The sequence below is a fragment of the Scyliorhinus canicula genome, chromosome 8 (genome assembly GCF_902713615.1).
Source record: "Scyliorhinus canicula chromosome 8, sScyCan1.1, whole genome shotgun sequence".
In the NCBI taxonomy this organism is placed as follows: Eukaryota; Metazoa; Chordata; class Chondrichthyes; order Carcharhiniformes; family Scyliorhinidae; genus Scyliorhinus; species Scyliorhinus canicula.
The window spans coordinates 47,675,395-47,699,295 of record NC_052153.1 but is presented as its reverse complement, the minus strand read 5'-3'; the positions used below and the strand labels follow the sequence as shown (position 1 = coordinate 47,699,295).

Here is a 23,901-nt window from a genome sequence, read left to right as displayed (position 1 = left end):
CGTAGAAAAGATTCAGGAGAATCATTTCCGGGGTGATGAACTTCAGTTTTGTGGATAGATTGGCTTGAAGTGGGAAATGGTTCAGAAGGAGACATGATATGGTCCACCTTGAACAATGAGGGAGATTTTCCACTCCATGTTCGAGGGGTGGTGAGAAAAGTGGAAATGGGGTGGGAGCCCCAAAATGGCTTTTACGCCAGCGGGATTGCCCCGATCGATCATCCCCACCATGGTCACAGGCATAGATGGTCTCAGTTTTGACGTAGATTAGGGCCATTTTGTGTTGTGGTCAGGTGTGAAATTTGATTGAAGAGATTCAAGCTCGGAGTTGTCAGCAAGAAGCGCACTGAGGCTGCAGGAGGTTCATGGACTTTAAAGAGCAAATGGCAGCTGCAAATAGGGTGATAGTTTGAAAGGAAGGGCAGCAGGGTAGCATGGTGGTTAGCATAAATGCTTCACAGCTCCAGGGTCCCAGGTTCGATTCCCGGCTGGGTCACTGTCTGTGTGGAGTCTGCACGTCCTCCCCCTGTGTGCGTGGGTTTCCTCCGGGTGCTCCGGTTTCCTCCCACAGTCCAAAGATGTGCGGGTTAGGTGGATTGGCCATGCTAAATTGCCCGTAGTGTCCTAATAAAAGTAAGGTTAAGGGGGGGGTTGTTCGGTTACGGGTATAGGGTGGATACGTGGGTTTGAGTAGGGTGATCATGGCTCGGCACAACATTGAGGGCCGAAGGGCCTGTTCTGTGCTGTACTGTTCTATGTTCTATGTTCTAAGGGCACTTGGCACAGAAGATGGCTGCCTGACACACAAGATGGAGACACAGAGAATAAAGCAGACATAACTGATACCTGGAGCCCAGCGGGGTGCCAGTGGGACAGACAGGAACAGATCCAGGACAAAGGGAGCCAGACAGGAAGATTAAGAAATACATAAATGCAGGACACCACTTGAATAAAGCTAACTTCAGCCAAGGTGTACACAATGATATGCTAATACGAATGTCTTGGGCCATTTCCTAAAACAAAGGGACAATCGATACTGCCTTCCTGCTGCTGCCTGTAACCTGTAATACCTCGTTAACTATAACCATGTGTAAATGAAAATGTTTAAAGATAACAAGGTGATAATTGTTTTGTATCTGGGCTCATTGTGAACCCAAAGTATAAAATGAATGACTGCCATTCAAACCATGAGAAAGATTGGCTACCGTACCACGGGGTACGTAGCACGCTTTCTCCCGAAGCTTTGTGTGATAATAAACTGCACTGATTGAACACAGCAAGTCTGACTCCCGAAGTGGTTGATTTTCCCACAACAGACTGACTGGAGATGAGATTTGATAGAGGTGTTTGAAATCACAATGAGTTTGGAGCAGGCAGTGAGAAACCTTCTGCTGGTTGAAGGTTGGAGAACCTGAGGAAACAGATTTAAGGTGATTGGAAAAGTATATTTCTACGGCGAGTGGTTAGGATCTGATAGTATGGCGGAGACGGATTCAATCAGGACTTTCAAAAGAGACTTGGATAATTATCTGAAGAGAAAATATTTTCAAGGTTATGGGGAAAAGATAGGGTGTGGGATTAGGTAAATTCTTGCAGAGAGTGCGCACAGTTACAACAGACTGAATGGCCTCCTACTGTGCTGTAACCATTCTATGATTCTATTTAGCACAGATACTTGCTAGGTTAGTTCATTTTAGTAATGATTTAAATGCTCCCACTCAGATTAGCCAATGCAAGGGGAGTGTTCTGAGCGAGATCCCACTCAGCCAACTAACTAATTAATTTAAATTGAATTATTTCTTAAGGATGTGTCCCATCCCGTCAAATTACCACTCCTTTGAAGACTGAAGTCTACCAACAACTGTTTATTCTTTAATGTATAAAAGAGGCAATAGCACTATTGTGTGGAAGAACCAAGAATAGCAGGTATCACTGCTAGACATTCAATTTCATAGACTGAAGAAATGGCCTTACATACACCAGACAGGCTGTTTTAAAAATATTTATCAAAGGATTTTTTTCATTGTGACCACTGCAAATGGCAAAAGAGGGCCTGATTCCTCAAATAAGCAGAAAATCAGCGTAGTAAGCTTTCACTTCCTGATCAGCACTCTTTATGAGCACCTAATCAGTGATCCAGCCCCCAGGAAGTCAAATATATTAAAGGAGAAGAGATGGAGATTGTTTCTCATTAATTGCATTCTATCAATCATCGTGTGCCAGCTTGACGTTCCTTTTCATCCTTCTCGTTTTTCACTTCAGCATTCTCCATTCTTCTCTATTTTCAAGTCCTTTTTATATTCCCTGAGGCAGAGGAAAATAAAATGTTTTGAGTAAATGCAATGGACTGGCATCAGAAGAATGACATGGCTGAGATTACACGCAATGACAGTTGCTCCAGGTTTCATACTGACCTCAAATTCTGATGGAGCAGTCTTCCTGCATAAAGCTAGGGCAACTCCTTTTTAGAAGGCTGGAATGTCGGACAGAAGCTGTTTTTACTCATCTTCTCCCTTCAGTCTAACCCCCTGAGTTTTCTTCTGTGATTTGACCCTTCCACCCAATGAGTTTCAGTGTATTTAAAAATAAGAGGTCTCCCATTTAAGATGGAGATAAGAAGACATTTATTCTCTCAGAGGATCATGACTCTCTGGAACTTTCTTCTTCAGAGAGTGGTAGAGGCGGAGTCATTGAATATTTTTTAGGCAGAAGTAGATAGATTCTTGACTAACAAGGGAATCAGGACTTCCGGTGGCTGTCATGGAGTAGGCCATCGCACATTTGGTAGCTCCCGCTTGTGACGGAGCTTTTGGACCTTTTCTCCCAATTTTGTCGGAGTTTTATTGGAATGATTGGTGGAGAGTGAGACAGTAGGGAGAAATTCCCGACCAGTATATGAAGCAGTGGACTAGAAGTGGACTTACAAGAAGACATAGTCGAGCAAAGAAGGCGCGTGCAGAATCGGCAGCACAGGAAAGCATGGCGGAGTCGCAGAATCCTGGTGCGGTGGCACAGTGGTCAACGGGACAGCTAGTGAAGTTCTTCGAAGAGAGCTTCACCAAGCTAAAGAAGGATACGCTAGACCCGATTAAGTCATCGATTGATCGGGTGGAACAGGGGCTAGAAGCCCACGGACGGGCGATCCAGAAGGTGGAGGAGAAAGTGTCCGAGCACGAGGACTATCTAACCACGTTGGAGGCCGAGGTGGGGCTGATGAGAGACTACCAGAAATGTCTGCAGGAGAAGGTGGAGGATTTGGAGAACAGCTCCTGGAGACAGAACCTGAGGATCGTAGGACTTCCGGAGGGCAGTGAGGGATCGGACATGAGGGCATATGTGGCATGTTTGCTGGAAAAGTTGATGGGAGAGGGGACGTTTATACAACCCTTGGAGGTGGATAGAGCGCTTGCACGGAAGCCGCGAGCGAACGAACCACCGAGGGCGATGGTGGTGCGGATGCACCGGTTCCTGGGCAAGGAACAGATTTTGCGGTGGGTCAAGCAGATACGGAGCTGCAAATGGGAGAACTGTGAGTTGCGCATCTACCAGGACCTGGGTGCGAAACTGGCCTAAAAGTGAGCCAGATTTAATAGAACAAAATCAGCCCTCTTCAAGAAGGGGGTGAAGTTTGAGATGTTATATCCAGCACGTCTGTGGGTCACTTTTGAAGGCCAGGAACTTTACTTTGAATCGCCTGACGAAGCGATGAACTTTATCAAGGACAAAAGGACACTGAACCTTGGGGGAAAGACATTGTGGGGATAGGGTGTCTGGCACCATGGGCGGGAGCTACCAGGCTAGCTAGGTGAGCTAGTTCACAGAAGCGCAGTGGGGAGTGGGCAGGTGATAAGCTTGGTATGGGGGGTTGGGATTGTGGTGCTGCTGATAGGGGTGGGCGGGGGAGGGGTGAGGGGAGCTGCTCTACTGACAGGGGAGGAACTGTTGCTAGGGGACAAAAGGGAGGTCAAGGAGGGAGGATGCGCCCGAGGGCTGGCTTGAAGAGGCGAGGGATGTGAGCTGGAGGCTGGCCTAAGAAGGGTGATGGCTGATCAGCAGGGGGGGGGGGGGGGGGGGGGGGGCGTTGTAGGGGGTGGCAGGGAGCCCTCTGACTAGGCTGATCACTTGGAACGTCAGAGGACTAAATGGGCCGGTTAAGAGTGCTCGCGTGTTCATGCATCTGAGGTGACTGAAGGCGGATATGGGAAGCTTGAGGGAATGCGGGTGATACTTGTGAATATATGTGCACCAAATTGGGACGATGTGGAATTTATGCGGCCGGTGTTAGGTAAGATCCCGGACCTAGAGTCACATAAGCTGATCATGGGGGGAGATTTTAATATGGCCTTGACTCAGGGTTAGACCGGTCAAAATCTCAGACAGGGAGGGTGGCAGCCATAACAAAGAAACTAAAGGGGTTTATGGAGCAGATAGGGGGGTAGATCCATGGAGGTTTGGACGGCCAAGAGTGAAGGAGTTTTCTTTTTTCCCCCATGTGCACAAAGTATATTCTCGGATCAATTTTTTATCCTGAGCAGTGCTCCACTGCCAGGGATGGTTGATATCGAGTATTTGGCGATCGCTGTGTCGGACCATGCCCCACATTGGGTGGATTTACGGGTGAGTACGGAGAGAGGGCAGCGCCCAATATGGAGGTTGGATGTGGGACTATTAGCAATGAGAGGGTGTGCGGGCGGGTGAGCAAGTCCATCCAGAACTATTTGGAAATAAATGACACGGGGGAAGTCTCGGCAGCAATGGTGTGGGAAGCTCTGAAGGCAGTGGTTGGGGTGGAGTTAATCTCGATACAGGCCCATAGAGAAAAGGTGGAACGAGCAGAGATGGATGGGCTGGTTGAGGAAATACTCCAGGTCAATAGGAGATACTCAGAGGCCCTGGAGGCGAGGTCACTGAAGGAGTGGCAGAGGCTACAGATGAAGTTTGGGCTATTATCTACAGGGAAGGCGGTGGAGCAATTGAGGAAGATGGAGGGTTTTGGAGATGGCAGAGAGCAGGGATCAAGAGGAGGGGAGATTTATTTATAGATGGAGCTCCCCCTGTTTGAAGGATTTGGAGGAGAAATTTGAACTGCCAACAGGGAATGGGTTTAGGTATCTGCAGGTACGGAATTTTTTGAGAAGGCAGGTTCCGACCTTTCCGCTCCTGCCACCATCGGGAATACAGGACAGGGTAGTTTCCAGAATGGGGGTGGGAGAGCCACTCCAAAAGTCGAGGGACCGATTGGAAAAAAGGCTGGATGATCAGGCTGAGAAGCTCCAGAAGCTGGAGAAGACGGTGGAGGAGCAGGCAGACTTTCAAACAGTGGCGGACGTGGAGATTCGGAGGCTGAGGGATCAGCAAAAAATGCTCCTGGAAAGGCTGAAGGACCTGGACAACAGATCTCGCCGGCAGAATGTAAGAATTGTTGGCCTCCCGGAGGGGGCGGAGGGGCTGGATGCTGCCGCGTATGTGGCAGATATGTTCCAGAAGCTGCTGGGGAACAAGGTGTTCCCTCGCCCGCCGGTGGTGGACAGGGCACACAGAGTGCAGGTGAGGCAGCCGCGACAAGGGGGTCCAGCACGAGCGATGGTGGTCCGGTTCCACAGGTACCTGGACAAGGAGTGGGTTCTGCAAAGGGCCAAGAGCACACCAAGCTGTACCTGGGACAACAGCATCCTGCGTATTTACCAAGACCTGAGCACTGAAGTGGCCAGGAGGAGGGGATGCTACAGGCAGGTGAAGGAGATTTTGTACAAGAACAAGGTGAAATTTAGGCTGCTTTTTCTGGCGCGACTGTGGGTTACGTATGACAGCCAGAACCCGAGGAGGCGATGGACTTTGTTAAGAAGCAAGGGCTGGCTCTGAGCTGAGGACTCTTGGACTCATCGTAGAACTTTTAAGTCTATTTTGTCTCTCTCTCGCTCTGAGAGATGCCTGAGTGCTTGGGTTCGTTCTTGTCATTTTTTTCTACCTTTTTAGGTTGATGTATTTTGTTGCGATGTGTTTCTCTTGTTCTTTTTCGTGGTTTCCCTAAATGTTTCCTTTTTGGGGTCTCTTGTTTGGTTGGAGGATTGGTAGGGGGAAAATAATAAAGAAAATAGTTAAAAAGGTGTGGTTATGATGGGGGTTTTGGGGGAATATTTTGCAATCTTTTTCTGTGTGTGGAGGGGAAGGGCTGAGAGTGCCTGGTACTTCTTATCTCTATTTGTTTGATCTAAATTGCACTATTGTTGGGGATGTCTTTGACTTGTATAGAGTGTGTGCTTAAGCAGGGCTGGTTTGGGGAAGTGGTATGGATGGGCCGGGGGGAGGGGAGCCAGGGAATAATGGGTGAGAGACGCACTGGCGCCGAAGCAGGGAGCCACCAGGCTAGCTGGATGGGTTAGTCAACGGAAGCCAGGTGGGGGGGATTCATACAGTTAGACTAGAGCTGGGGTTAGGTGGTAGGATGGTGCCACTGGGGGGGGGGGGGGGAGTTGATCTGCTGATGAGAATGGAAACTGGACATGGCAACATTGAGGAGGTCATGGGTGGAGCCAGCCAGGAGGCGGGCCAGAGGAAACGTGACACATGGCTGGGGGACTGGCCAAGGAAAGGGGATGGCTGATCGGCAAAGGTGGGGGGGGCGAGTGCCCCCCAACCAGGCTGATCACCTGGAATGTTAGAGAGATAATTGGGCCAGTGAAGAGGGCGCGTGTGTTCACGCATTTGCGGGTTCTGAAGGCGGACGTAGTCATGCTGCAGGAGACGCACCTGAAAGTGGCAGACCAGGTTAGGTTGAGGAAGAGCTGGCTTGGTCAGGTCTTTCATTCGGGGCTCGACACTAAGACTAGGGGGGTTGCGATCCTGATTAATAAAGGGTTCAATTTGAGGCGGAGGGTACAATTTTGGACAGGGGCGGAAGATTTGTTATGGTTAGGGGTAAGCTCGAAGGGGTGAGAGTAGTCTTAGTCAGTGTGTCTGCCCCTAATTGGATGATGTGGATTTTATCAGGAGGTTGCTAGGGATCCTCCCCGACTTGGACTCACGCAAACTGATCATGGATGGGGACTTTAACACATTCCTGGACCCGAGCCAGGATCGGTCGCCAGCGTTGGCAATGGAATTGAGAGGGTTCATGGAGCAAATGGGAGGAGCTAATCCATGGAGATTTAGCCGGCCGTTGGCGAGGGAGGTTTCGCACTACTCCCACGTCCATAAGGGGCTGGTTTAGCTCACTCAGCTAAATAGCTGGCTTTTAAAGCAGACCAAGCAGGCCAGCAGCACGGTTCGATTCCCATACCAGCCTCCCCGAACAGGCGCTGGAATGTGGCGACTAGGGGCTTTTCACAGTAACTTCATTGAAGCCTACTCGTGACAATAAGTGATTTTCATTTTTCATTTTTTCATTTTTTCATAAGGTGTATTCCCGAATTGATTTCTTTGTCATGAGTAGGGACTTGCTGGCTGGGATGGTGAGGGCAGAATATTCGGCAATTACCATGTCGGACCATGCTCCACACTGGGTGGACCTACGGATTTGTAAGGATAGCGTCCAGCGCCCACCATGGAGGTTGGAAGTTGGATTGCTTGCAGACAAGGCAGTGTGTGAGAGACTCAGGAAATGCATGCAGAATTACCTGCACATAAATGATACCGAAGAAGTCTGAGCAGCAGTGCTCTGGGAGGCACTGAAGGCAGTGGTGAGAGGGGAGCTGATCTCAATCTGGGCCCATAGGGACATGACAGACAAGGCAGAAACGGACCAACTGGTTCAGGAAATTTTACGGACGGACAGGAGCTACGCGGAGACCCCGAGGCCAGAGTTACTCAGGAAACGACAGAGGCTGCAGGCCGAGTTTGGGGTGCTGACTACAGGCAAGGCTGTAGAGCAGCTTAGAAAGGCAATAGGCACGAAATATGAGCATGGACAGAAGGCCAGCAGAATGTTCGCGCAACAACTAAGGAAGAGAGAAGTGGCTAGGGAGATAGGATGGATAGCGGATGGGGAAGGAAATCTCGTGGGGGACCCGGCAGGGCTGAACAAGGTGTTTAGGGACTTTTACAGTAAGCTATACACTTCAGAACCCCCCAGGGGATCGGAGGGGATGAGACGATTCCTGGACAGACTGACCTTCCCAAAAGTGGGCAGGGGGTTGGTAGACGGACTGGGGGCCCTGGTTGGGATCAAAGAGGTACTTGGGGGGCCTGAAGGTCATGCAGTCGGGTAAAGCCCTAGGGCTGGATGGGTATCCGGTGGAGTTTTACAAAAAGTTTGCCGAGATAGTGGGGCCGGTGGCTAGTCAGGGTTTTCAACGAGGCAAGCGACAGAGGGGTCCTACCCCCGACGATGTCGCAGGCCACTATTTCGCTTATTCTGAAATGGGATAAAGACCCGGAGGCCTGTGGGTCTTATAGAGTCTCTTTGATCAACGCAGACGCTAAGTTACTGGCCAAGATCTTGGCGACTAGAATTGAGGACTGTGTACCGGACGTAATTGCGGAGGACCAAACCAGGTTCGTAAAGGTAGGCAACTGGCAGCCAATCTAAGAAGGCTGCTTAATGTGATCATGATGCCCCCGGAGAGCAGGGAGGCAGAGATAGTGATAGCTATGGATGCGGAAAAGGCTTTCGACCGGGTCGAGTGGGACTATCTGTGGGAGCTGCTGGGAAAGTTTGGGTTCGGGGAGGGGTTCATTGACTGGGTTAGGCTGTTATACCAGGCCCCAGAGGCTAGTGTGAGGATGAACAGGACTACATCAGATTACTTCAGACTACACCGCAGGACAAGACAGGGTTGCCCTCTCTCCCCACAGCTGTTCGCGCTGGCCATAGAGCCGCTGGAAATTGCTCTGAGGGCTTCAAAGGGCTGGAAAGGGCTGATCCGGGGGGGAGTGGATCATAAAGTCTCGTTATATGCGGATGACCTGTTGTTATACGTAGTGGACCCAATGGCGGGGATGGACGGCATCATGGAAATCCTGAGGGAATTTGGCTGGTTTTCAGGATATAAATTGAACATGGCTAAGAGCGAGTTGTTCGGAATGCAGGCGAGGAGGCAGGAGAGTAGGCTGAAGGGGTTGCCGTTCATGCTGGTAGGAGAAAACTTTAGATACTTGGGCATACAGGTGGCACGGGACTGGGGCAGGCTGCATAAGCTCAACCTGTCCCGATTGGTGGAACGAGTGAGGGAGGAGGTTTGGAACTGGGATGCGCTCCCGCTATCACTAGCGGGGAGGGTGCAGACTGTTAAGTTGACGATTCTCCCCAGATTGTTGTTAATATTTCAGTGTCTCCCCATTTTCATCCCGAGGTCCTTCTTTAAGAGGCTGAATAAAATTATCCTGGGATTTGTCTGGGCGGGGAAGTCACCGCGGGTGAGGAAGGTGATGCTCAAAAGGAACAGAGGGGAGGGGGGGCTGGCATTGCCAAACTTTAGCAACTACTACTGGGCGGCCAACATAGCGATGATAAGGAAATGGATGGTGGGCACGGGGTCGGTTTAGGAGCGGGTGGAGGCTGCTTCGTGCAGGGGCACCAGTTTGGTGGCCCTGGTTACGGCGCGGTACTCCACCAGCCCTATAGTGGTGGCGGCTTTGCGGATCTGGGGCAAGTGGAGGAGGAATATAGGGGAAGTGAGAGCATCGGTGTGGACCCCGATCTGGGCAATCACCAATTAGCCCCGGGGAACATGAACGGGGGGGGGGGTATCGACTGTGGCGGAGGGCAGGGATTCTGAAGGTGGGTGATCGGTTCCTGGAAGGGAGCTTTCCGAGCATGAGGGCGCTGGACGAGAGGGAACGACTTTAGATACTTACAGGTGCGGGATTTCATGCTCAGACTGGTGCCGTCCTTCCCACGCCTCCCGCCAAAGGGGAGACAGGACAGGGTAGTATCGAGGGGAGAGGTAGGTGAGGGTAGAGTCTCAGATATTTACAAAGAACTAATGGGAGCAGAGGATACACAGACTGAGGACCTGAACCTTAAGTGGGAAGAGAACTTCGAGGGGTGATGGAGGACGGTATTTGGGCAGAAGCTCTGGGTAGAGTAAACACGACTGCAACGTGTGCCAGGCTCAATCTGATCCTCCTTAAGGTGGTGCACCAGGCCCACATGACACTGGCCCGGATGAGTAAATTCTTCGGGCTGGAGCACAAGTATGCTAGATGCGCAGGTGGGCCAGCTAATCACGTGCACGTGCTCTGGTCGTGCCCTAGACTCAGGGGGTACTGGCAGGGATTCGCAGATATCATGTCCCGGGTTTTGAAAACTGGGGTGGTAATGAGTCCTGAGGTGGCAATCTTTGGGATGTCGGAGGACCCGGGAGTCCAGGAGAAGGAAGCCAACGTCTTGGCCTTTGCTTCCCTGGAAGCCTGGCGACAAATACTGTTGGCATGGAGGGACTCAAAGGCCCCGAAGACCGAAGCATGGCTATCGGACATGGCGAGCTTTCTCAGTCTAGAAATGGTTAAGTTTGGGCAGCACGGTGGCGCAGTGGGTTAGCCCTGCTGCCTCACGACGCTGAGGGCCCAGGTTCGATTCCGGCTCTGGGACACTGTCAGTGTGGAGTTTGCACATTCTCCCCGTGTTTGTGTGGGCTTTTTCTCCACAACCCAAAAATGTGTGGGCTCGGTGGATTGGCCATGCTAAATTGCCCCTTAATTGGAAAAATGAATTGGGTACTCTAAATTTATTAAAAAAAAGAAATGGTTAAGTTTGCCTTGAGAGGTTCATTAACGGGGTTCGCCCGGAGGTGGCAGCCATTCATTGACTTCTTCGCGGAGAATTAATCGTCAGCGGAGAGTGGGGGGGGGGCTCGGATAGTGTAGAGTAGGGGGTGGTTTTGGCAGGCCCTTGTGAGAATGGAGTTGTGGTTTGCACTCTAGGTTATTTGCTTTTCCTTTTGTCCGGTACAATCCAATGTCATTGTTTTATATGCCAAAATACCTCAATAAAATTGTTTATTAAAAGTTAAAAAAAAGAAAGGGGTTGGAGTGGGGAAGGTATCGGACATCTCAAAGAGATATGGAGTTGGAGGAAACTCAGATGGAGGAGCTAAAGGGCAAGTGGGAAGATGAGCTGTGGGGAGAGGTAGAGGAGGGTTTGTGGGCAGATGCCTTAGGCAGAGTTGACACATCCTCATCATGTGCCAGGCTCAGACTGATACAATTTAAGGTCATCCACAGGGCACACATGACGGTGGACCGGATGAGCAAGTTTTTTGTGGTTGAGGACAGGTGTGCGAGGTGTGCGGGAGGGCCAGCAAATCATGTCCACATGTTTTGGGCATGCCCGAAGTTTAGAGGATTTTGGCAAGGTTTCGCTGATGTCATGTCCACGGTACTTAAAACAAGGGTGGTGCCAAGTCCGGAGGTGGCGATCTTTGGAGTGTTGGAAGAGCTGGGAGTCCAGGGGGCGAGAGAGGCTGACGTCTTGGTCTTTGCCTCCCTGGTAGCCCTGAGCCGGATATTGTTAATGTGGAGGGACTGGAAGCATCCGAAATCAGAGATCTGGATTAGCAACATGGCTGGGTTTCTCAGTCTTGAGAAAATAAAGTTTGCACTAAGAGGGTCAATGCTGGGGTTTGTCCGGAGGTGGCAGCCATTTGTCAACTTTTCGGGGAAAATTAAATGTCAGCAGAGGCATAAATCTGGGTGGGGGGGGGGGGGGTGGTTAGGCTATTGTTTCTTTCTTGGGGGCGTGAGGAACATGTCAGGGATGGAAATGACTTATATATTATGTTCATGTTGTTATTGGTTTTATTATAAAAACTACAAATACCCTAATAAAATGATTTAAAAAAAACAAGGGAATCAGAGGGTATTGGGTGTTCGCGGGATAGTGGTGTTGAGGCCACCATCAGATCAGCCATGGTCTTATTGAATGGTTGAAACAGGCTCAAAGGAGCCAATGGACTAATCCTACTCTGCATTTGTATGTTTGTTCATGTTCGTATGTAGATGAAGATCAGTGGGATTGCAGCCCTGAATTCCTTGTGTTCGCAATAGATTTGGTGGGATGTAATTCTCATTCTAATGATTACCATTAAAGCCAGGATCAACCAAGGTAGACAAAAGATATTAAGACCTTTGAGCTGGAGACCTTTGTGTTAACTATGCGGAGAGACTGGACAGACTAGGAGTGTTTTCATTAGAACGACGGAGGTTGAGGGGTGACCTCATAAGAGGTCTACAAGGTTATGAGGAGCATGGATAGAGTGGATGGTCAGGCATTCTTTCCCAGGGTGGAGGGGCCATGCACCAGGAGGCATAGGTTGAAGGTCCGTGGGGCAAAGTGTAGAGGAGATCTGCGAGGCAGGTTATTTTTAAAACACAGGATGGTGAGTGCCTGGAATGCGTTGCCAGAGGAGGTTGTGGAAGCAGATACATTAACGGCGTTCAAAAGGCATCTCGACAAATACATGGATAGGATGGGTAAAGAGGCATACAGCACAAGGAAGTGCTGAGGGTTTCGGCCAAGGTTAGTATCATGGCTGGTACAGGCTTGGAGGGCTATAGGGCCTGTTCCTGTGCTGTTTTGTTCTTTGTTCTTTGAAAGTTGTGAAGTTTGAGTAGGGATGACTGGAACGGGGAAGAACCTATTTAGAGCATTGCTTTATTTTGTGATGTTGATACAGAGACAGCCTTCTGATTCCCTGCCAGAATGAGACCCCACTGGCAGACTTAGCCCCTCACCATCCAGTGATGGCTTTCCAGGAGCAGCTAAGCCACTGAGTGTGGACATACCCTTTGTAAGACAATAATGGCAAAAGCTAGATTTTCACAGCAAGAACCCTTGAAGATCAGGACCAATTTATAATGTGACGGACTATGATGTGAAAGTGCCATGGAGGCACAGTGGCGCAGTGGTTAGCACTGCTGCCTACGGTGCCAAGGTTCGATCCCGGCCCCGGATCGCTGTCCGTGTGCAGTTTGCACGTTCTCCCAGTGTCTGCGTGGGTTTCATCCCCACAACCCAAAGACGTGCAGGTTAGGTGGATTGGCCGCTCTAAATTGCCCCTTAATTGGAAAAAAATAATTGGGTACTCTAAATTTAAAAAAAAGAAAGTGCCTTGTTTTGATATGACTAACGTTATTACAGTTGATGGCATGGTTAATCCCTTACAGCAAGTGTTTTATTGGCTCCCATAATCCAGATAATGAGGCAGGATATTGAAGCATGCATCAAGAGAATATACCCTGCTAGATGACAATGTGGAACCCAAAGCTCTGATCTTCACTTGCCGAGATAGGTTGGAGCAGGGTTTAAAGTCAGTACCTTCTGACCCAGAGGCAGGTGTGCTATTACTGAGCCAAAAACTCAATCTAGGCACCTAGTAACACGTAGGAGATGTGCATAGTCAACTGAGTGATTTTCCTTTTAGTGCATATCAGCATCAGAAACTGGCAAGTCAATTATTGTGTCGCAGAAGTTCCGAATAAATCTCATTACACCTCCCTAATTGTAAAATTTCTCTCTAACCTCTCCAAGCCCTTCTCTCCCCATGACCCGAATGTCACGTCTAATTTTTTTATTCGTTCATGGAACGTGGGTGTTGCTGGCTGGGCCAGCATTTATTACCCACCCCTGAGGGCATTTAAGAATCAACCACATTGCTGTGGGTCTGGAGTCACATGTCGGCCAGACCAGGTGAGGATGACAGATTTCCTTCCCCAAAGGACATTAGTGAACCAGATGGGTTTTTACAATAATCATTTCATGGTCATCTTTCGACTCTTAATTACAAATTTTTAAAATTGAATTAAAATTACAGGATTCCACTAACCACTACCGGATTCGAAGAAAATCCTTCAGGAGAGAACAGCAGAGATGCAGTTACTAATGCACCCAGGCTAGAACCTTCCAAGAATTCACCTCCATATGGAATTCAGATCCCTAAACCACTCCAGTAATTTCTCAATATTGGCTGCCCAATAATAAAATAACAAATTGGGTAAAGCCACACCACCTGACTGTATCTCTCTGAAGGAAAGCCCTTCGGACTTGGGGTCTTACCTGCCCAAATGAAAGAGGACACTAATTTTTTTTATTTTTTAAAAATAAATTTAGAATACTCGATTTTTTTTTCCCAATTAAGGGGCAATTTAACATGGCCAAACCACCTAACCTGCACATCTTTGGGTTGTGGGGGGTAAGACCCACGCAGACACAGGGAGAATGTGCAAACTCCACATGGACAGTGATCTGGGGCCGGAAGTGAACCCGGGTCCTCAGCGCCGTAGGCTAACCAGTGCACCACTGTGCCACCTGGACACCAATTTATTAACTCTGATAAAGGACTTGGGGAGAAAAGTGGGGAGACACTGAAAAAGAAATAAAAACCTTGGAAGGACATTCATTTTAATAGTCTGAACCCTGCCCACCAATGACAGGGGAGGTTGTCTCATTTGTGTAAGTCAGTTTGGATACTATTAACCAGACAATATTAGGTTTAATTTATAAAGCGAGATCCAATCCATAATCTGGATTCCCAGATAATGAAAGCTAGATCTGGCAAAGTGAAACAGTAACATCCCCAGATGGGCTCTCTCCCCCCCAGAAAGTTTTCACTCTTATCCAAATTCAACTTATACCCAGAGAAGGAGCCAAAACTCTTAAGTAGCTTCAATATCCCATCCACAGTGGGTACTGTATCTATAATATAAAGAAGCAGATCATCTGCGCACAAGGATACTCTATGATCCACCCCTCCCCGACTTTTCCCCCTCAACTTACTGGAAGTTATTAACACTATGGCAAGCGGTTCTACTGTTAAAGCAAATAGGAGCAGGGACAATGGACATCCATACATGTACCCCAATTCAGCGGAAAATAACTCGAGTTCAATGCATTTGTGGAAACACTAGCCGGAGGGGCGGTGGGGGGGGGGGGGGGGGGGGGGGGGTGAAAAAGATATTCCCAGTCCACCCTATCAAACGCATTTTCAGTGTCCAAACAAACAATCACCCCCAGTTCGGGCACGGGAGAGGGGGAAAGGACAATATTTAGCCGATGTATATTGGCCAACAATTGCTGACACTTAAGCCTAAACAGAAAATACTGGACAATTGCAGCGGGTCTGACAGCATCTATGGAGAGAAAAGGGAATTAAGATTTCAAGTCTGGATGACTCTTTGTCAAAGCTTTGTACAAAATGAAGTCTGTCTGGTCTTCCTTGATCACTTCTGGGAGGCAGGACTCCAACCACAGTGCCAGCACTTTTGCGAGTAATTTAGAGTCCGCATTCAAAAGCGAAATTGGTCGAAATGACCCACATTCTGTAGAGCCCTTGTTCTTCTTAAGGATCAGGAAAATAGAGGCCAGCATGAGTGCAATAGGCAACGATCCCCGGGACAAGGAGTCATTAAACATATCTAAGATTAGAGAAACCAGTTGTTGTATATTTAGGAAATGAGCCAGGTAGGAAAACAGGAAATTCTCTTACATAGTAAGTTATGATTTGGAATGCTCTACCTGAATGGTTAATTGAAGCATATTCAATAGTAACTGAATGCTTCAAAAGAAAACATTAGTAGGGATATGGATGAAGAACAGGAAGTAGGACCACTTGGATTGCTTGTTCAAAGAGCAGGCACACATATGATGGAGCAAATGGCCTCCTTCTGTGCTGCATGTTTCTTCAGGAGATCGTCTCACTGCACAGCTCACTAAACATTGAAGTAATTCAACAGCACTTCCCAAACCTGCACCCTCCCACATCTAGAAAGACTAGGGATACAGGTGCATGGAAACACCACCCGTTCCAAATTCCCCTCGCAAGTCACACACCATTAAGAATTGGTCCTACTTTGCTGTTCCTTCATTGTTGCCTGTTCAAATCTTGGAACCCTACCCTATACCACCTGGACTGCAGCAATTCAGGAAGTTAGCTCTTTTGAACCTTCTGAAGGGTAATAAATGATAATCTTGCTATTAGGTCACTGATATACCTCCAATTCACCGAGAGCCAGAGAGAGCGAGTGAACATAAGGCTTTATTAGTCATGAACTTGCCCAGCCAGAGTCGATTGTGCAGATGAGTGCCACCCACAGGTGGCCGTGTTAGATATAGCCCCGGTGAGGTCGGAGCCAGAGGCGGAGCCCACTGGGGTTACAGTACTGTACCTGGAAGCAGCTCATATCACCACTTCCAGGTCATAGGTTACATTAGGTGGATACAATGGTTACAGTGTCATGCATTATGGTGAATACATTCACCACACTCACATATCCCAAAATAGAAATAGAAACAAATGTGGTTTCTTACCAATTGTGTGAGCACAGCATACACTCATTAGCGAATGTTATGCCATTTGTTCCACAGACTGGATCCCGTTCCCGTGAACACAGTCCTGGAATGTACTCCGCACAGTCAGGCTAAAACCAAAGAGAAAAGTAGAAGCATGTTCAGCAATACGCAAAAACAAATCTGGGACGAGGATCACCCTCCAAAATCAATTTAAAAGTAGACATTAAAAAGGGTCTGGAAAAGTTAAGTACTTTAAAAAATAACTCAGGTCAGGCAACATCTGTGGAGAAACTGAAGTCAGTTAGTCAAAGTTGAATTTATAAATAACATTTGTCATCATAACTTGCATTTACAGAGCATCCTTGATGTGGTAAATTGTCCCAGGATGCTTCACATGCAAGATTTGACACAGGGTCACAAAGATATTAGGACAAGACATCAGGGGCGGGATTCTGTGACCCTGAGGCTAAGTGTTGACGCCGTCGGAAACGCTGTTGCGTTTCGCAACGGCGTCAACGCGGCCTCAGGATCAACAATTCTGGCCCCTACAGGGACCCAGCAAGGCACTGGAGCGGTTCATGCCACTCCAGCTGCTGATCCTGGCATGAACTGGGCGCCGCGGGATCTGCACATGCGCAGTGGCACCTACGCCGACGCGCACATGCACAGTGGCACCAACGCCAACGCGTACATACGCAGTAGCTTCCTTCAACACGCCGGCCCTGATGCAACATGGCGCAGGACTACAGGGGCCAGCGTGGAAGAAAGGAGGCCGCCAGCCAGAGAGGCCGGCCCGCCGATCGTTGGGCCCCGATCAAGGGCCAGGCCACATCGGAGGCCCTCCCGGGGTCGGACCCACCACGTCCTGGCTGCCCCCCCTCCCCCCAACCCTTCCACGCTGAGTTCCCGCCAGCTGAGAGCTGATGTGGACAGCGCCGGCGGGACTCAGCGTTTTTACGACGTCCGACGTCCGCTCGGCTCATCTCAGGCCAAGAATCGGCGGGCCGGCCACGTAGAGCAGCCCCCGACCAGCACCGTACCAACCATGCCGGCAGCAATGTTGCGGAGAATCGCGCACTGGCGTCGGGGCGGCGTGGTGCGATTCGCGCCGGTCACGGGGATTCTCCGGTCCGGCCCCCAACTGAGAGAATCCCGCCCCACAGGTTTGGTGAGCAGGTAGGTGTTAAGGAGCATCTACTGCCACTGGATCAAAATCTTGAAACTCCCTTCCTTAAGGCAGTACGGTAGCACAAGTGGATAGCACTGTGGCTTCATAGCGCCAGGGTCTCAGGTTCGATTCCCTGCTGGGTCACTGTCTGTGTGGAGTCTGCATGTTCTCCGCGTGTGTGCGTGGGTTTCCTCTGGGCGCTCCGGTTTCCTCCCACAGTCCAAAGACGTGCAGGTTAGGTGGATTGGCCATGATAAATTGCCCTTCGGCAGCACGGTGGCGCAGTGGGTTAGCCCTGCTGCCTCACGGCGCTGAGGTCCCAGGTTCGATCCCGGTCCTGGGTCACTGTCCGTGTGGAGTTTGCACATTCTCCCCGTGTTTGCGTGGGTTTCGCCCCCACAACCCAAAGATGTGCAGGGTAGGTCAATTGGCCACATTAAATTGCCCCTTAATTGGAGAAAATTAATTGGGTATTCTAAATTTTAAAAAAAAATAAAATAAAATAAAAAAATAAATTGCCCTTCATGTCCAAAAAGGTTAGGAACCCCTCCTAATTGGGTTACGGGGATAGGGTGGAAGTGAGGGCTTAATGTGGGTCGGTGCAGACTCGATGGCTGAATGGCCTCCTTCTGCACTACATGTTCTATGTTCTAACAGCACTGTGGGTGTGCCTGCATCGACGATTCTAGAAGGTGGCTCACCACCACCTTCTCAAGGGAAATTTAAAAGTCAACGACAGAATCAATAAATGCCTCTTTCCTTTTTTTAACCTATCCCATGAAGTAGCCCGGGGGGCCATCGGGCACCCCGAAGGAGGAAGAGGTGATGGGGCCTGTGCCGGTGATTCCTGCAGGAGAGGTGCCGGAACACTGCAGTACCTTGAGCACCCACTTCCTGTCCCTGGTGCATCTGGTGGACAGCAGGTGGAACCGGGTGGCACCACGTCACCTGGGACACTGAGCAGCGAATAACCCCCGTCACCCAGGAGCCAACCCCACAGCTGGCGGGGGAATCTCGAACATATCAGGAATCATCGAGTGTGCCAGGATGAAGGCATTGTCCACACTGCCCGGGTAGGGCGCAGAGGTGAATGATGCGCAGCTGATGGTCACATATCAGCTGCACGTTCATCGAGTGGAACCCCTTTTGTTTTGTACAGAGCGGCCTGTCATCTGCAGGTGCCCGTAGGGGGACATGCATCCCTTCGATCATCCCCTGGACCTGGGGCATCCCGTCGATGGCGGCGAACCCCGCTGCCTGGCATCCTGATGGGCTCGGTTCACATTAAAATGGATGTATAGTGCCACCTGGGCATAGAGCCTCCATGTGGCACAAATGCGCCTGTGCACCGTGGTCTGATTCCGGACAGGTCCCCACTCGGCGATGGAAGGGCTCCTTGATGGTTACCGAGAGCGGGTGTCCTCCCTAAGAACCCCAGGGCGTCAGGTGTGCCATCATCTGGCAGATATGTCGCACTGCCTCTCTGCTCATCCGGAGTCTTCGACGGCATGCCCGGTCTGGCAGGCCCTCGAAACACAGATGGTATTGGTACACATGAGGGCTCGTGCGGCACCTTCTTGACATATCCTCCTCCTCAGCCTGTTGGGCAGCTGGCTGGGCGGTTGCCACATGTTCCTCTGCTGCACGCTCCGATGCTGCAACTTCCTCCTCCTCCTCAAGCAGCGTCCACGTGTACACCAGCAGGGCATCCCTCAGAGCTGCGGCGACTAGCAGGAAGGCCAACATTGCTGGTTGAATTCCAATATCCATTGTCTGTAGGGAGTGAAAAGCCAGCATGTTTGCATGGTGCATACCCTGTGCCTAATCCTGTCCAAAGGGCTACATGGTAGCCCCGGTTGGCACTGCGGGCTCTACCCCCCCATGTCCCCTCCATCCCTACACCACGGCCCTGTCGGTGGCCGGCGCCGTGGGGCTTCTGGCCCTGGTCCCTGACGCCAGGGATATTGTCAGCTGGTACTGCCCATCAGCCCATTGGAGGAGGAAAATTTTGGAGATCTCGGAGAATACTGGGTCGGGCCCCACTAACATATGTTCCGGAATGCATTGATACTGCTGTTGAGGTGTTGGCATCAAATCGTTCCCCGCTGCCATTTTGCCGTTGGAACCTATTCTCCGCCTAATCGCATTTTGCGATCGGCCAACAGATAATAGTACCCCTCGAAATTTGGGCTCGATTCCCTGGCCTTGTTACGCTCTCGCTTAAGCGAAACGAGGCTGGTGAGTTGCGGGAGAGGCAGAAAACGAGAACCGCACCAGGCGCCAAACAGTTTGCGATGCAACCTTCCACTCCCGTAGGTGTAATTGTGATCTCTCCATAGCGCGGTGAGAAACCAATTATCACCCCTGAAGCCCTATTTCCATACAATTAACTGGAGCCTCCCCATATCCAACAGCCTCCCACGATCCAGCGACCTTCCCAGCAAGCAGTCACGCTGGTGCCAATTAGTACTCCTTTCTAAAAACATGAACCTGGCGGAAAGGCTTCTTTGGGGAGCCATCAAGGGCAAAGAGCCCAGGGGTGCTGGGATTGCAACCACAGTGCTCGGCCGGTGGTGGGGGTCCCTTGGATGGGTGTGGGGAACCTTTGGAACGGGTGGGTCCACCATGCCAACCCCTGGATCCCGAATAACCGTTCCGGGGGCAACTCCTGTCCCTGCCCGTCTGCCTCACCAACCACCCATAACTCACATTAACTGCCGAGGCCTTATCTGTGTGGCTGAAGGCAGTCGCTAATAGGGACTTGGACACGGTGGCCTAGTGGTTAGCACAGCTGCCTCACGGCGCTGAGGTCCCAGGTTCGATCCCGGCTCTGGGTCACTGTCCGTGTGGAGTTTGCACATTCTCCCCGTGTCTGCGTGGGTTTCGCCCCCACAACCCAAAGATGTGCAGAGTAGGTAGATTGGCCACTCTAAATTGCCCCTTAATTAGAAAAAATAATTGGGTAATCTAAATTTAAAAAAAAATATAGGGACTTGGCAATCGTGGTTAAGTGAGCACTACCCACAACCCAAGTGGAATCCCGTGGGTGGTGGGCCATGTAACATGTTGGGGTCATTGCCTAGAATTCCAATCACACGTTGATGCCTGGACGCTGTGCCTAAACACAGCAGGAGGCAACACCACACATGCAGCAGCCAACATCTGAACACCCAGGTGAGGGGGAGATGGCTGGAGAGATGGGCCAAGGGTGCAGAGGTCAGCCCCCTCTTTGCGGAAGAAAGTGACAGAGGCAGCATTCTAGCTCTGCGCAAAGGTATTTATTGTGTTTTACAATTACCCACCCTTCCGATGGTGCGATCTCCTTTAGCCTCAGCCCCCTACCTACCTCCCACCCGATCCCTCCCCTCTATTAACACTGCAATGTATCAGTGTGTGTGTGTGTGTGTGGATAGCTGAGGGTGTATCAGTGTGTGTGTGTGTGGATAGCTGAGGGTGTATCAGTGTGTGCGTGTGGATAGCTGAGGGTGTATCAGTGTGTGTGTGTGTGGATAGCTGAGGGTGTATCAGTGTGTGTGTGTGTGGATAGCTGAGGGTGTATCAGTGTGTGTTTAGATAGTAATAATCTTTATTATTGTCACAAGTAGGCTTACATTAACACTGCAATGAATTTACTGTGAAAATCCCCTAGTCGGCACATTTCGGCACCTGTTCGGGTACACGGAGGGGGAAATGTGCCCCGACTGGAAGGGAACATTCCTGCCTGGCGATTGTTGCATGATATCCATTCATCCATTGACACAGCGTCTGCATGGTCTGACCAATGTACCACGCCTCGGGACATCTACCTCAAACGCTGCAGGAAAGGACGTCCCGAAGCGTGGTACATTGGTGAGACCATGCAGAAGCTGTGTCAATGGATGAACGGACATCATGCAACAATCGCCAGGCAGGAATGTTCCCTTCCAGTCGGGGAACATTTCAGCAGCCAAGGGCAATCAGCCTCTGATCTTCGGGTAAGCGTTCTCCAAGGCGGCCTTCAGGATGTGCGACAACGCAGAATTGCTGAACAGAAACTGATAGCCAAGTTCCGCACGCATGAGTACGGCCTCAACTGGGACCGTGGATTCATGACGCATGTTCTGGGCATACCCCAGACTTTACCCCAGCCAATCAAGCAATGTCCAAGGTTGTTGGGTGAGGATGGAGCCATGCCCAAAAGTGGCAGTCTTCGGGATATCAGACCAGCCAGAACTATTTATGGGGAAAGGGCCGACGCCCTTGCTTCTTTAATTGCCCGTTGCTTGGCTAGCGATCAGCAGCACTATCCAAAGCTGCAGACAGGGTCGACCTGTCGGAATTTCTCCACCTGGAGAAAATCAAATTCACCATCCGAGGGTTCGAAGGAGGCCTTCTACAAGACGTAGAAGTAATTCACCAACTTGTTCCAGGACCTGTTTGAAGCCAACAGAGTGAGGGGGTGGGGCATAGGGGCAAGAACAAGGCCACAAACACAGGGCACTGAGGCAGGGATGAAGGGCCCCAGGTAAAAATGGCGAAAAAGTCCATTCTATCCGGCAAACAGACAGAGCCAGTAACAGGACCTAGGGCCCTTCTGGGGCCAACACAAGCAAACAAGTAAAACCTACCAAAATGTAAATAGGCCAAGCCACACCCAGGGGAGAACGGTAGCATAGTGGTTGGCACAATTGCTTCACAGCTTCAGGATCCCAGGTTCGATTCCTGGCTTGGGTCACTGTCTATGCGGAGTCTGCATGTTCTCCCCTTGTGCGCATGGGTTTCCTCCGGGTGCTCCGGTTTCCTCCCACAGTCCTAAGATGTGCAGTTTAGGTGGGTTGGCCATGCCAAATTGCCCTCAGTGTCCAAAATTGCCCTTAATGTTGGGTGGTGTTAGTGGGTTATGGGGATAGGGTGGAAGTGTAGGCTTGGGTAGGGTGCTCTTTCCAAGTGCTGGTGCAGACTCAATTGGGGGGGGGGGGGGGCGTGTGAGGAGAGGTAAGGTGGGGGGGGGGGGGGAATTCAATATGCAGGTGGACTGGTAGTGGATCCCAAGAAAATGAATTTGTGGAATGTCTAAGAGATGTTTTTTTGGAGCAGCTTGTGACAGAGCCTACTAGGGAACAGGCAATTATGGACATGGTGATGTGTAATGAGGTAGACTTGATTAGGGAACTTAAGGTGAAGGAACCCTTAGGGAGCAGTGACCACAATATGATAGAATTCACCTTGCAGTTTGAGAGGAAGAGGCTGAAATCAGGTGTAATGGTATTACAATTAAATAAGGGTAACTACAAAGACATGAGGGAGGAGTTGGCCACAGTTAATTGGAAAAGGAGCCGAGCAGGGAAGACAGTGGAACAGCAATGGCAGGGATTTTGGGGCTTATTTGGGAGGCACAGCAGAAATTCATCCCAAGGAGGAGGAAACACTCTAAGGGCAGGTCAAGTCATCCATGGCTGACGAGGGAAGTCATGGACAGCATAAAAGCAAAAGAAAAAGCATACAAAGTGCTGAAGGTTAGTGGGAAGCCAGAGGATTGGGAAGCCTTTAAAAGTGAGCAGAAGACAACTAAAAAAGTAATAAGGGGAGAGAAGATGAAACATGAGTGCAAGCTAGCTAGTAATATAAAAGATAAGAAGAGTTTTTTTCAATATATAGAAGGTAAGAGAGAGGCAAACACAGATATTGGACCACTGGAAAATGTGGCTGGAGAAGTAATAATAGGAAACAAAGAAATGGCAGAGGAAGTGAATAATTACTTTGCATCAGTCTTCACAGTGGAAGAGACCAGTGGGATGCCAGAGCTCCAGGAGAATCAGGGGACAGAGGTGAGTGCAGCGTTCGTCATTAAGGAGAAAGGTTTGGGGAAACTGAAAGGTCTGAAGGTGGATCAGACGGACTACACCCCAGGGTCCTAAAAGAGATAGCTGAGGAGATTGTGGAGGCATTGGTGATGATCTTTCAGGAATCATTGGAGGCAGGAAGGGTATCAGAGGACTAGAAAATGGCAAATGTAACACCGCTATTTAAGAAGGGAGGGAGGCAGAAGATGGGAAATTATAAGCCGGGTAGCCTGACTTTCGGTCATTGGTAAGATTTTAGAGTCCATTATTAAAGATGAGATTTCGGAGTACTTGGAAGTGCATGCTAAAATAGGACTGAGTCAGCACGGCTTCGTCAAGGGGAGATTATGTCTGACAAATCTGTTAGAGTTCTTTGAGGTGGAAACAAGGAAGTGAGACAAAGAAGAACCCATGGACGTGATTTATTTAGATTTCCAGAAGGCCTTTGACAAGGTGCCGCATAGGAGACTGTGAAATAAGTTAAGAGCCGATGGTGTTAAGGGTACGATCCTTGCATGGATAGAGGATTGGCTGACTGACAGAAGGCAGAGAGTGGGGATAAAGGTGTCTTTTTCAGGATGGCAGCCGGTGACTAGTCGTGTGCCTCAGAGGTCTGGGACCACAACTTTTCACAATATACATTAATGATCTGGAGGAAGGAACTGAAGGCACTGTTGCTAAGTTTG

At 49.9% G+C, this 23,901-nt stretch overlaps 1 protein-coding gene across 2 annotated transcripts in view; it reads right to left on the bottom strand.

Annotated features, from left to right (window-relative positions):
* Positions 1-1,850: 1,850 nt before the first annotated feature.
* The window catches only part of LOC119970224 (trypsin inhibitor ClTI-1-like), a 43,838-nt gene continuing 21,787 nt past the window's right edge, over positions 1,851-23,901 (bottom strand). For both annotated transcript variants that reach the window (XM_038804496.1, XM_038804497.1), the window contains exons 3-4: positions 16,244-16,353; positions 1,851-2,304 (exon numbers count right to left, since the gene is read on the bottom strand). In XM_038804496.1, coding sequence (XP_038660424.1) covers positions 2,259-2,304; positions 16,244-16,353 — 156 coding nt within the window. In that variant the 3' untranslated portion in view covers positions 1,851-2,258. The remainder of the gene's footprint in view (positions 2,305-16,243; positions 16,354-23,901) is intronic.